Source organism: Perca flavescens, chromosome 4 (assembly GCF_004354835.1).
Source record: "Perca flavescens isolate YP-PL-M2 chromosome 4, PFLA_1.0, whole genome shotgun sequence".
Taxonomy (NCBI): Eukaryota; Metazoa; Chordata; class Actinopteri; order Perciformes; family Percidae; genus Perca; species Perca flavescens.
The window spans coordinates 20,008,269-20,022,207 of NC_041334.1; the positions used below are offsets into that span (position 1 = coordinate 20,008,269).

Sequence of the window (13,939 nt, forward strand, 5' to 3'; positions counted from 1 at the left end):
TAAAGAATATAAATATATAAATAATATATGTTTTCTCTCCAGTATCATATCAATGTATTTAGTGATACAATGACTTTCGGGGACTGTATTTTCTTACTAATGTGATTGAAAATAAAAATGTACCAAAGTATTTTAAAAACAACCCTTTTCTGCCAACTTTTGGTAATATTAGGTAATCTTTCAAATTTTTGATGATGAATGTTATGAATATATTTATATCCACATTGTGACATACAGTTACAGTATGTGGGTGATTTTAACACTCAACTCAGCTCCACTCATGGCTCCACCTCCACCCATGAGCCACATGTGACCTATTGTCAGGGTGAGGCTCTGGGTGCACTTGTTTCCGACGGTTCGACCGCTACACAGGACCAGGAGGCCAAGGCTTGAACGGCGGGAGAGGTGCGGTGTTTCTGGAGCCATGGACTACCAACAGAAACTGGCCGAAAAACTCACCATCCTCAATGAGAGAGGGGATGGGGTGTTAATACGCATGAACTACATTAAGAAGGTGAGGGAGAATAGGAAGATTTATAAAGGCAAATGGTCTGTTTAACAGAAATAAGGAACTTGACTTTCATCTCATATGCTTACGCCTAGGTAGTTTTCTCAGAATTTGCACTTGTGTGCAGTTATTACACAATACAAACATATTTATATAAGAGTAAATATATCAGTTATTCACTGCTTAGGAATAAATTAAAATTGAATCATATTTAGAAATGTATTCATAAATGTATATTGTCAGATTCCATAGAACTGTTAAAAGGGAACGAGAGCTTGATTGTATAAAGACTAATATACAAATATACAATATATATACAAATAATAATGATTGTATGAAGCCAAACATATTAAAGTACTTTATTTGTAATACACAAGAGTAGTGCAGAGTATGAGGATGCAATCCGACGGTAATAACCCAGTAATGTTATTATGTTACTCAAAATTAAGAAACTCTCCAGGGGCTGTAACTTAAACTGCAGTAAAGGAATGACGTGAGATAACTGTAACAACTGTGTAGTTTATTGTATACGCAGCACTGTCTTCCAACTGCAACTGAACTTGTTTCTCCAAAGAGGAAGTGCAAACAGGAAGTCAGTCTGAGCTGTCAGTACCTCAAATGTCAGTTATTCTGAACAATATGCTGTGAAACTCACACATCAGATTAGATACAAAGAGACCAGAAAAATATTATGACGCAATCAAAGAATGTAATTAACTAATATACTCTAAGGTGACTCCGGAGAGAGTAGGCTATGATTGGTTATTTTGACAACCCACACATATCTGGATGTGACATGCAGGAAGTGACATTCTGGTCATCAAATAGAACATGTTTTGTGTTTTGTGTACTGTGCACATGCACACATCCCCCTTTCGGTAACCCATTTTGAGCATGTGTATGCATGTACTTTATGGCTGCATTTATCAGGAGGAGAAGTGGATGGACAGTCTTATTTTGAGCCCAGTGAGGATGTGCTGAGCATGCATGCATATATTATTTTTTTTTTTCACAGTCAGACTTCACACTTGGGAGTCTTACATTCAGTTTCTAAACAGACCCACAGGAGCAGTTCACTGTAAACTATTCTGCTCAAGGTCTCTTAAAGGGTGGGTGTTGTTGAGGGAGGTGGGGAGAGCATTATTCTCCACTCTGCCCACAATCTTCACAGCTAGTCCATGTCAAGAGAATGCACAGAACATGGTTGCAAGGCAAATCAAGTATTCAACTGCCAAAACCTGAAATACTGTATGACAAAAACTTAACTGAGCGTTTTAATATGATTATTGAAGTTGAAACTTGGGTTTTTCTGACAAATCATTGATTTTAAAGAAAAAGGATGTGCGAACTGTTCACATCCTCACATCTTTACCTTTTCCTAACCTCTGTTACAGACATGTGCAGACCCTAAGACACGGCTGTCCCTCCTGACAGATAAAGCCATGGAGCCTGCCATCAAGTACATCAACAAGAAATTCCCCAACATTGACTTCAGAGGAAACATTGTATGTAGCAAGTATGATTGTAACCCTTTTCCTCCCACTTGCTTTCCACACAAGAACATGCTTGTAATGCTTCAATGCTTCTTCTTTATTTCTTTTTTGTGATGATGAAATTATTATTTTGGGATCTTGACGCAAAAAATGATAGTTCAGTCAGTCAGTAAATAATGATTCTGTGATCCATTGAAAACAATATGACTTTAGGTCGAACTGATAACTAAGCGGTTTGACAGTAATTATTTGTAATCACAAGCTAATATCTTCTGATCTCAAGAAAACAAATTATTATTATCGTATTATGACATTTTAAACAAATGACTTTTGAAAACAAAGTGTTATTAATGATCAGTGCTACCCAAGCATGTCATCGCTGGCCTTCCAAAACTCTATAACACTATCTCTACAAGATGACAATGACATGCCTGACCGAGTTAGTGCACGTTGCAGTTGTAGTATTATAATTATTGATATTTGCTATAATATATATAAGTATCTGTTATTATGTCCAAACTATGTTCATATTTTTGTTTATTTCATGTTAACATTTGCATATGGATGGGGGTTTAAATAACAAGTGAATCTAATTAACTTAAAAGAAGAAGGATGTCTTTTCTCACAATGTTAAGCTTCGTAATACCTGACCAGTAAAGAAATGTTATCATTATTGTTTTTTGCAGCAAAATCTGACCGGCATACAGCGACAGAAATCTGAAGTGTTGGCAGCTACAACAAGCTACTATGACTCTTTCCTGGATGTCATAGAGTTCAGGGTGATAGTCTCTCTTTTTTCACATAACATGACAACAGCAGAGGAAGAAACAGAAGCATAACATAAAAACTGTATACATTAACAAATTGGGAAAAACAATGAAAATGAAAAATAAATATACATTATTCTTTCTTTCTTATAAAAACACAAATCTGATAATAGAAGACAATGACGGTGTTTGCAGTATTCTATCTCTTTCACTATGTGTTTCCTGCTTTTTTGGTTTCCAAAATACATTTACATATAGATTGGTTTATTTTTATGTATGAAAATGATTGATTTTATTCCAGATATCAAGGACGGTTAGCTCACTGGGGTTTGGTGCTGCTTGTTACACCCCACTTTACATTTGCATATTTCAGTGATGGAGGTCGCAGAAAGGCCCATGCATCCTCAGTATTTGTAAGATTGAGGAAAAACTCAATCATTATGTTAGGAATATGCAAATTTGTAATGATCACTGCTTCATGAATCTATGAAAATGATAACGTGTTTAGGAAATAGGGCTTAACATGATTTAAATGTTGCTTTTTGTTGTTGTGTGTTTTCTAATATTTTCCTTCTCTGTTCTTCTTTAAGGACCACGTTTATGAGTTGCTGAACACCATAGATGCCTGCCAGTGCTTCTTTGATATTGTAAGTATTCATTATGTGGCTTGTAATTGTTTGAGGTCAGCGTAAGCGCTGAGGTCATGCACAACATCTGCTGATAATAGTCACTCATTTCTCTACTTTTTATTCATTCTGCTACAGGGGCGATTCCAGGATTTTTTAAGTGGGGTGACACATGGGGGACCAATAATCAGGGGGGGGGGGGGGCAGGGGGATTTTATCAGAAAACAGCATAGAAAATCTGCTTAGAAATAATAATAATAATAGGATAGAACAAAAACAATGTCATTTTGCTAAATAAAACACATCCCAGTCATTATTAATTTTTTTCAACAAATTGTGTATCCAAATACAATACACATGTTCTACAGGCTCTTAAGGCAAAAGTTTGGATATTCATCATGGAAACATTAATAGGTCATGTGACAAGGGCTGGGAAGATTTTTTTTCACAGAACTGTATGAAAATAATGTGCAATACACTTACAATTAACTTGCCTCAAACTTCAAAAAAGAAAACCTTGCTGAACACAGTTTTCAGATAACAGGAAACAGAACAGAAATAAAGTGCAATACACAATTTATTTCTTACAGCAACAAGTGCTCTACAGTGAGTTCAATATGTTTCTACTTCTAAACTGGCCTACAATTTCAACAAAATACACAGTTGCCATACAATGTATGTTTATTAAAGTATATATCCATTAACCAAATGGAAAGGCAGCCATTGGCAGAACAGGCAGCAACGTGACAGTACTCTGATCCAATGGAAATCAAATTTGTCTAGACAGCATTCTAGCCCAATGGGGGCACCAGTGGGGGCCAATCATATTTCAGGGGGACCGTCTAGACCATGTTCTACTACAATGCTGTTTACTCCTTACTGATGCATACTGCAGGTTTCCTTTTCTCTCCTCACTGCCAGTGCCCACAGCCTTCTCCTGTTCAGTTTATCAGTTTTTTTATTATCATAATAAAGTGGCACCTCTTGCCTTGTGCATTATGTATATCCTACTGTATATTTCAGTGATGAGTGTCTCCTGTGATCTGATCTGAACAGTTAATGTGGGCATTTTAAGCACCTCACAATGCTTTTATTTATTTGGGGAGCATCTCTCAGTGCATTACCTTTTTTGGCTTTCAAATATAACTGCAGATCCATTTGTTGCAATAAATAGTGACTTAAGTCTCTTTGAATGAATTATTATTGCAGCTATAACGCATTTCAGGGTAATTTGTCTTTGACATTTTAAACTGAAAAATAATATTAAAGTGATATTTCACCCCAAATCTATCATAATTTAAACAACCCTCTCAGCTTGAAAGGTGGCCATAGTGTGCTTAGTGAGGGAGAATAGTTACAATGGAATCCCATGGAGGCAGGTTTTCAGGTGAGGAAAAGTAAAAAAAAAAAGAAAAGATCTTTAAAAAAAAAAGAATTCAGGTGATCTCTATATATCTATTAGCCTCGTGAGACCGTCCTGATCTCGCGAGCTCCAGTTTTCCACTCGCAGATCAGTCTGGCATCTTGAGATAGAGGAACATTTGGAGCTGTTCGCCAAACGACGACCAATCAGCGTTGATTTTGAGGCGGGTTAGGTGGTGATAGACAGATGGTTTATCCAATTAGCTAACCAGTATTTTCAGACAGCGGTAGCCCTAATTCTGTTAGCCGCTCGCTAATGCTTTTTTCTCTTGGATCCTTCTTTTGGAATATGGAGCGGGAACCTGAAATCGTGTCTTTTATTCCGAAATTCTCGTTACACAAATGGCAAATCTCCTTTACCGACATGTTGCTTGCTTGCTGAGCTAACGAGCTATGCTTTGCCTGCAGCAGCAGGGGCGGGCATGTGGTTGTATTGTCATACGCTTTGTGGATCTGATTGGTTGATTTGGCCCGTCTATCACCAACATAGGTGATAGACAGATGGTTTATCCAATCAGCTAACCAGTATTTTCGCCCTTTCCCAAAAGTTCTCCAACGGAAAGTTCCCAGATGGATATGCCGAGCAAATGCGAAGCAATCCATCTGGCAGAGTCAGGTTATAAATCTATATGCTGGCAAATGCTTAAGACAATACAAAACAAAAAATGTTTTTTTCAACCAAACACTTAAAAACTGATTTTGATAAGTTCAAACTGTGAGTGACAGTTAATAATTATATCCATTAGGGACTGTTTGTTATTTATTTCAGGGGCCACCAGAGTAGTTTTGGGATCTTTAGTCAAAATAGACATGACATTCGCCAGGACTAAGTTTTCTATGACCCTCCAAAACGTTTTGAAAGGAAGGCAGGACCCTCCCCAAACAATTTATCAATACCTTCTGTACTGATTTATGCTTGGCAAAGACATACAGATTCCCGTTGGTTTTTTCAGCAATGACATATGTGACTAAACCTCTGCTTTCTCATCTGACGCATCACACTCCTCTGTTATGGTGTGGTGGCCATTTCAGTAGATTTACTCACTAACATAGTTGTGGAAACACAATAAGCATGGTAACTAAATGCACACTTCCTGCATTAATGCATTACTTCAAATACTAAGTTATTCCTCTTATAAACTAGTATTCACATGAAATAAAACAATAAAATATTGAGACCATTCAGCAAAGCACTCTGGATAACAAATTCAACACACAAACTGGTTGCTATGGACTCGTTCCTCCACTTCGCCATTTAAACAAAGTGGAATAAATGTATAAAAGTCCAAATCTACACAAAACCCGCAATCACTTAGTAAGCTGACATCAAATGTGGCATTTAGGAAACCGTTATTGCAACCTTGGCACAGCATGGTGTCCAGACATAGTGCAACAGTAATTTTCGTTTTTTGTGTCCTGCTGCTCCCATCATCAGCCAGGAAATATTTTTTTTACTAAAGCAGAATATGAAATCAGATGTATTAACTACCACCATTTAGTTGTTTTCTGTTATCTAGTTATCTATTTATAAAATATCTGGTCATGCCAGATGTAATTATTCCACTCATTTTTTTAAACAATGTAATTATCCGTTTCAGCCACCAGGGGGGCAGTGCTCCCCCTGCCCCACAGCAAACTCATGGGTCAGACCCATCTGGTAGCGAAGGAAGGCTGAGACTGAGAGCTAAATGGAAAAATATACACCAAACAAGCCACTTTGAAATTTTGCTGTTTCTATGAATACAAAAGTTGGGTGACATAAAAATGTCTTTCTTGTAGGTCTCCATGTTAGCTCTACTGATAGGATGTAGTTTCAGTAATTTCATAACTACACTGAAATTTTGATTTCAGGCAATCAACTTTGACTTCACCAAGAACTACTTGGATCTGATCATCACCTACACGTCTGTTATCATAACACTCTCTCGCATCGATGACAAGAGGGCACTGGTGGGAATGTTCAACTGTGCCCATGAGATGATGAATGGAAGCAGGTGAGAAGACATAAAACTGCTTGATGAAAGCAACATGGACTACAAAGTAAACGGTGGGATGGATGTGTTTTCCTTTTACTCATCCCTATTGATCGAGATAGCCTTAGGTCAACAAAGGGTTGTATTTGTTAATTGCAGCTTTCTACTTTGGCTACCACAAACACTTCATTTAAGAGCTTTCATTTAAGCCTTTATGAGGTTTCACATCTGTCAATACAACTATTTCTCTGATCCTCATAATTAATTAGAATATGAATCGACAGCCCACCACTAACCTTTTCTGAGTACCGAGTGGTATTCTCACATTTTAAGTCCGCCCACTTTGCACAATATTTATTTATACACTCCAAAATTATGCTTATCTCAATTTGAGATGTGAGCAGGCAGCACAAACATACATATTCAACGTGCACACCATACACAGCTAAGCCCCTTGAGAGGGAACAGTTTCAGCTCTTCAGTATTTCAGCCATCAAAAAATGAAGCCATAGAAAATGATCTAATTTATGAAATACCACACTTTTATCATCAGTGAAATCCCCGTAAGGGACTCTAGATTGACACAGTATTGACAATGCTGCATTGTTATAATGTCCTACTTCTTTTCCCTGTCCTTGATTAATTGCATACTGTAATGAACCCTGCAGTGACCCGTCCTACCCACGGCTTGGCCAGATGTTTGTGGAGTATGAGCATCCTTGGAAGAAGCTCACTGAGGAGTTTGGCCCTCACACAAGGGTACGCTCAGTGTAAATATAAATATACAATACAGTACTAAGCTATAAACAGTTAAAGAGTTGCTTTAATTGAAAGGTGGATGGTGGCAGAGTAAAGTAAACGAAATGTTCAGCTTTGTTTTAAAATCTGTGTTCATGTTCACAAATTTAAACACAAAACATAAAACTAAATGGATGTAAGTATGATATGGCCACCCAAACATTACACACATAGAGTACTGAATGTGATTGTTGAACATCTCATTCCAAAACCATTATTATTGTATTATTTTCTGTATCGCTGTATCTAATTATTGTATTATTTTTTATGACTTCTGTCATTAAGTGTCATTCAGTTTTTGTCATGACAAGTTGATATTGTTTGGGTTGTCTTGATTATGACAACTTGACATTAATTAAAGTGACATTACCAGAAGTTGTCTTGGTCATGACAACTTGACATTAAATTTCTTTGGAGTGTCCTTATTAAGACAACTTGACATTAAACAGGATGACATTATGTCAAGTTGTCATGACAAAGACATCCTCTGGTAATGTCATCCTGGTTAATGTCAACTTGTCATGACCAAGACAACTTCTGGTAATGTCACTTTGATTAATGTCAACTTGTCATAATCAAGACAACCCAAACAATGTCAACTTGTCATGACAAAAGCCGAATGATACTTAATGACAGAAGTCATAAACGTTTATGACTTTTTTATAATGTTTATGACACGTTCATGACAGTGTCATGTCACGATTATGTCGATACCTTCAAGTAAAGTGTTACCCAAATCATTTTTACTTTTACTTACTTCTCTGACAGTGGCAGTTACACCGGTCTGTGTGGCTCGTATTATAAGCTAAGCCTATGTGCAACAAAATGTAATCACAGCTTTTGAGCCTCTGACTTGTTTTTGCCATAATTTGATGTGAAGTGTTTCCATCTCTCTATATCCCTGTCATTGTGCCTCTTCCTCTGTCTCTGCCTCTCTCCAGCTTCCTCACTCACTGTTTCCCTTTTTCTTCTCTGTCCATCTGCCAGTCTGTGACGGCAGCCTTGCTCTCTCTGAAGATGGTGTACCCACGAAGGAACCTGCCAGCGGAGCAATGGCGGAGCGCCCAGCTCCTCAGCCTGCTCAGTGCTCCAGCTGCCATGCTGGACCCAGCCTGCTGTGACACTGTGAGTCCACCCTCCGGTCAACTGTCCTCCTGCATTTATCTTATCTTAGAACGAAAGAGGAAGCTGGTTTTTTTTCCAGTGATGTCAGCCATAGAATTGAGAGATGATGTCACAGCTAAATCATGCAATTAAAGTATAAGTGTTGTCTTGAAGGTCAGATAGAGTCCACTTAACATTAGTAGCTCTACTGTATGACTCCCATTATAGAGCTATCTTTTAGAAAATTATTAGTTTTATTGTCTTTTGACCTTTCTGCTCTTCCCTGAACTGAACGGTTCAGTCCTGTCATCCTTTCTTCATCTTCAAACACTATTATGGCCTCTTTGATGTAATGTTGATCCCTGTTTTGCCTGTGGCTTTCTTATATAAGAACCACTAATCTAGCCAAGAAAGGGACCTCCAGGCAACAATTTCTTATGAAAAGATGCAATATACAGTATTTGAATGCAAATCACAGCCACTCATTTAAAGTCTATAGAGAATACTACTAATACTTGAGCTGTATCATAAGATTTTTTATAAACCACATTTAGGGAGGAATAGTCAATTATTTGTATGGTGTAGAATCTCCAAAAACTATTGATTTTCTTTTGAAGGCGGAACAAGAACATTGGCTCCCTTTTGGTTTTAGAATTGATTTTAAGATTTTATTGTTTGTTTTCAAGGCTTTAAATGGCCTGGCCCCAGAGTGTTTGTCTGAGATTTTAACCTTGCGTGAACACAACCGGTCCTTGAGGTCTTCAAATCAACTGGTTTTAGAAGTCCCAAGGTTGAGACTCTGGAACAAGTTACCCCCCTGATATTCGCACAGATGTAGCTCTTTTTAGGTCCAAACTCAAAATTTGTTTAGAATGGCTTTTAATACCTAGTAGTGGTGTGACAATTTCCCTCTACTGTTTCTATGTAACCTTTCTGATTTCACTGTTTTCTATGTTTCATTCTTTTTTATATGTTGTATGATATGTGTTTTACTCTGGGTTTCTGATGTGAAGCACTTTGGATACCTGCTGGTTACTGTAAAGTGCTATATAAGTTGCTGATGGCTACCAAATAGTTAAACTGACAGGATTTTACTTCAGTAGTCTTTGTACATGAAAGGCTGCTGTGAGTCTGTATTGGCAGTTAATAAGCTTGTTGTTTACCACAGATGGCATGTGAATACCTCTCTATGGAGGTGATGGAGCGGTGGATAATTAGTAAGTATTTCTGTATGATAACTGCATCTATCTGTTCACTTTATACAAATATATAAACACTGTGCAGCTTTTTTCAACCTGTCCTCACTCCCAACTCGTAAAATACTGACGCGTGGTCAGTAGCTCACAGCATGGGATACCGACGTAAAATTCACCCTGTAGCGTCTATAGGGGACGGGGCAGAGCAGCAGCTTGGCCGCTGTAAGATGACGTAGTTTTAAGAGTAACAACAGTAGCGAGTATAGTACGGTAGTATGAAAGACCTAAACTCCGCCTAAGGAGGTTGGTTGGGTACAACACAGGACTTTCACCAAAGAGACCAGGGTTCGTGTCCGGTGCGTCACTGAAACGTACATTTTGTCACCCCACCCACAATCTTTTCCTAACCCTAACTGTCCCGTTGTCATGCTGCATGTCAGCTAAATGTACGTCCCGACCCAAAGCGTCAAAAAGTGATACCAAGGGTCCCAACTTTTTGTGTCAAAATAACAAACGCCAATGGCACCAGACCAAGTGTCGCTTTTTAACGAGTAAGAATGTGTTGCATTTTAAGACTTTTGGTTTAAACACATTTCAGACACACTGACATCTTGCACATATATAAAAATGCAGAACTACACACAACAACAGCATACTGCATTACTTGTAAAATAATTACTAGCCATTGCTAGTTAACAATGTTCATAACTGTCTATTGGCATGACAGGAGCACTGTGTTGTCACATGCAACAGTAGGGTGTCTGCCCCACAGGTTGTATCTTAAATGTTGCTGACTGTGCTTCTTGTAGTCGGCTTCCTGCTGTGCCACAGCAGCCTTAATACAAACCAGGCATCCCAGGACCTGTGGAAGATGGCTCTGCAGAGCGGCCTCTTCCTCGTCCTCACCAGAGATGAGGTACTCAACATACACAAGGTCTCCGAGGACCTTTTCGTCAGCATCAAAGGGTATGTATGCTGCACGGCTGCAGTATAAGAAATAGTCCTGGTGGATGAAAAATAATTTTAAAAGCAAGATAACGATGGGTGCAAGATAATGCAATTGATGTAATTTAAGTACTATTCTCATTTCACTGTAAGAGTCCTGAACTGTTGAGGACCTCTGTTCTCTTTGATTGCTCATTAATTCTGAATATAAAGAGCTGGGTTGAGCCTATATCAGCAGCCTTAACGACCAGATACTTTACAGATACAGTACATAACAATAAAGGTATGACTTTTAGGGGGAATTAATGCATTAATACACAGATTGCAAATAATGCAAACTTACTTGAATGTAACATTCAAGTAAGTACTTAAGAGAATACTTTTGTTTTATATTTTGAAGGCAACTATTGAGTATATAAAGTATATACTGTATTTCTTTATCTCCCCCCTCCTAAAACTGCTGAAGCTGGACCAATTTAAACACTAGCACATAATTTAGCACATTGTGTCAATGACAATAAAATTGAATTGAATTGAACTGAAGTGACAACAAGAGTGAGGGTTGGGACCATAGTGGATTAAAAAAAGCATGGAATATAGACTAAAAGTTAGACAGAAAAGGTGATGATGGTGATATAATATACTAATATACTATACTATATACTACAGATTATAGTATAGTATTAACTGGTTACAGTGTAAGACTTATTTGTATTGTTCACAAAAGTCTCAGAAGAAACTGATTCCACTGCAAAGTTAATACATGCCAAGACAAAGATAATATATATTTGAAAAAAGTTGACATTCCCTATAACTGCATAAAATGCCATACAGTTAATTAGCTTACAGTTACAGTTAATTTGTCGATTTTTTTTCTTTTGTTTTTATCAGATATAGCAAGCGAGTAGCAGACATCAAGGAATGTCGTGAGCATGCTATACTCAACAGGTGAGACCGGCAGGAAACTAAGCAATGTTTTTACAATATCATAAATATTCATTGGTGTGTATTTACTTTGAAATGAGCTATGGGAACCAAATGTCCACATCTATTTCCTGTGTTATTACCAGTGGAGCTATGCACAGAGAGAGGAGGCATTTTCTGAGAGGAGCGATGAAGGAATTATTTAAAATTCTGGAGGATGAACCTGGACTTCTGGGACCAAAGGTAGACGCACGGTAACGAGCATAACAGCTGTGCTCGAGCAATTTAAATCATTTCATTACTACAAGTTCAAAATGAAATTCTGGTCATATGACTTCTGAAAAACAGTAGGCTATATTTTATCCAGCTTCCATCCTGCACATCTCGGACTCTGGGGAATATTTGAACAGGGGGGGTGGGGGATCTTTACTGAGCTAAGATTCTTTCCTAACATTCCTCTTTCTTCTCTGTTCTGTGTGCCAATCAAATCCCAAAGGCCCTGTTTGTCTTCATGGCTCTGTCATTTTCCCGTGACGAGGTCCTGTGGCTCGTCAGACACTCTGAGAATATGCCAAAGATAAAGACGCCCGAGGACTACATTGACAAGTAGGACATAGGTGTAGAGGAAGTAAACCGCTGTGGAGGTCATACTGTGTCATTTTAGTGTGCAAAAATCTGGTATCTATAGCAAGTTCTCCCTCGCTGCAACTTAAGATGTCTGTCCACATTGCAGCTGCTAGTTATTTAGTAATGCAATTATCCTAAAGTGAGCACACGAGAGTTTTACAATGGCTCATTTATTTATTTATTTTTACAAATTTTAATTATGAAAGGTAGTAAAAGAGTTAATTGTTAACAAATGTTTTGTGTTTTTCTGTGTATTTTTTTATCCAGTCAAATGGCAGAGCTGATGTTCCACATGGAGAAGTTAAGAGGTTTGATGACAAAGTACAACCATGTAGTTCAGCGCTACCATGTCCAGTACCTGGCGCAGTTTGATGCATTGGTTCTCAATGACACCATTCAGGTACCTGTAGATATATACTGCAATACAGTACAGTACAGTATAAGGTGCAACATACAATTCTGTGCATTTTTCTTTCATTTACTGAGGTGCAGAAAGTGGCAGCATATCTTTAGAAATCTGTTTTTCCTCTGTAGAACATCTATGTGTGTCCAGAAGAGGAGTCAGTCCTGATGACTTCATTTGTCTCAACGCTCTCTGCTTTGTCAATCAAACAGGGTAAACACACCAACATATTGCAGATAACTTTACCCAATGTTTATCTCTGTTTAAAATACAACATGAGAACTTCCATTTGAATAATGATGGATTCAATTTTACTCTGCAGTGGAAAACAAAGAGGAGTTTGATTTCAGAGCACTTAGACTGGACTGGTTGCGATTGCAGGTACAGTAGATAGGTTTGTTGCAACATCATCAAATAAGCACACAATATTCTGTTGTTATTGTAAAACTCAGTGTGTGCTTGAAGGTTGCAGTGAAGGTTTTCTTTTTTTTCTGTTTTAGGCTTACACAAGTGTGAACAAGGCCCCTCTTCCAATAAAGGAATACCCCGACTTAGCGAAGGTGATGAACTTGATTCAGTTTCACACCAGGATGGTGGACAGTGTGGAAGAACTACTGCAGGACACATCTGAATTGTCCATACTTGGGTCAGTTTCTTCTCTTCTCTTCTCTTCTCTTCTCTTCTCTTCTCTTCTCTTCTCTTCTCTTCTCTTCTCTTCTCTTCTCTTCTCTTCTCTCTTACTAAGGTGAGATAATTTGATGTCTTAACTGTTTATTCTCTTGTTTGTTTCCCAGTTACTACCCACGTGTCTTTGAGAAGATGTTTAGCCAGAGCAGTGAGGAGATGACCATGAAGCGTTACCTCATGGCCTTCCCAGCTGTCTGCTCTCACTTCAGCCGTTGTGGACACCCTCTATGCCCAGAGGAGGTCAGTGTTCAGTCATTTGCTTACCAAGCTATTAATCATCATCTGAGACACTGGTTACACTTTAACACTGCATTGTGACAGCAACATATCTTTGTATTCATCCATGATAAGTTTTTTTTTTATTATAGTTATATTAGTTTGAAATGTTTGCCAGTTCAAGGAGTCCGGCCTAAAACAGAGCCTATACAGTAAACAGTGGAGTAAATGTAACTATAGAAAAGCTATG

The 13,939-nt window shown here is 38.0% G+C and overlaps 1 protein-coding gene across 1 annotated transcript in view; it reads left to right on the forward strand.

Annotated features, from left to right (window-relative positions):
- The first annotated feature begins 424 nt into the window (after positions 1–424).
- nckap1l (NCK associated protein 1 like) overlaps positions 425–13,939 on the forward strand; it is a 29,298-nt gene continuing 15,783 nt past the window's right edge. The window contains exons 1-17 of the mRNA XM_028576449.1: positions 425–514; positions 1,903–2,013; positions 2,688–2,780; positions 3,359–3,415; positions 6,668–6,810; positions 7,458–7,548; positions 8,575–8,712; positions 9,860–9,908; positions 10,697–10,853; positions 11,724–11,780; positions 11,903–11,999; positions 12,253–12,362; positions 12,651–12,783; positions 12,918–12,999; positions 13,109–13,167; positions 13,287–13,432; positions 13,581–13,713. Of these exons, the coding sequence (XP_028432250.1) occupies positions 425–514; positions 1,903–2,013; positions 2,688–2,780; positions 3,359–3,415; positions 6,668–6,810; positions 7,458–7,548; positions 8,575–8,712; positions 9,860–9,908; positions 10,697–10,853; positions 11,724–11,780; positions 11,903–11,999; positions 12,253–12,362; positions 12,651–12,783; positions 12,918–12,999; positions 13,109–13,167; positions 13,287–13,432; positions 13,581–13,713 (1,746 nt within the window). The remainder of the gene's footprint in view (positions 515–1,902; positions 2,014–2,687; positions 2,781–3,358; positions 3,416–6,667; positions 6,811–7,457; positions 7,549–8,574; positions 8,713–9,859; positions 9,909–10,696; positions 10,854–11,723; positions 11,781–11,902; positions 12,000–12,252; positions 12,363–12,650; positions 12,784–12,917; positions 13,000–13,108; positions 13,168–13,286; positions 13,433–13,580; positions 13,714–13,939) is intronic.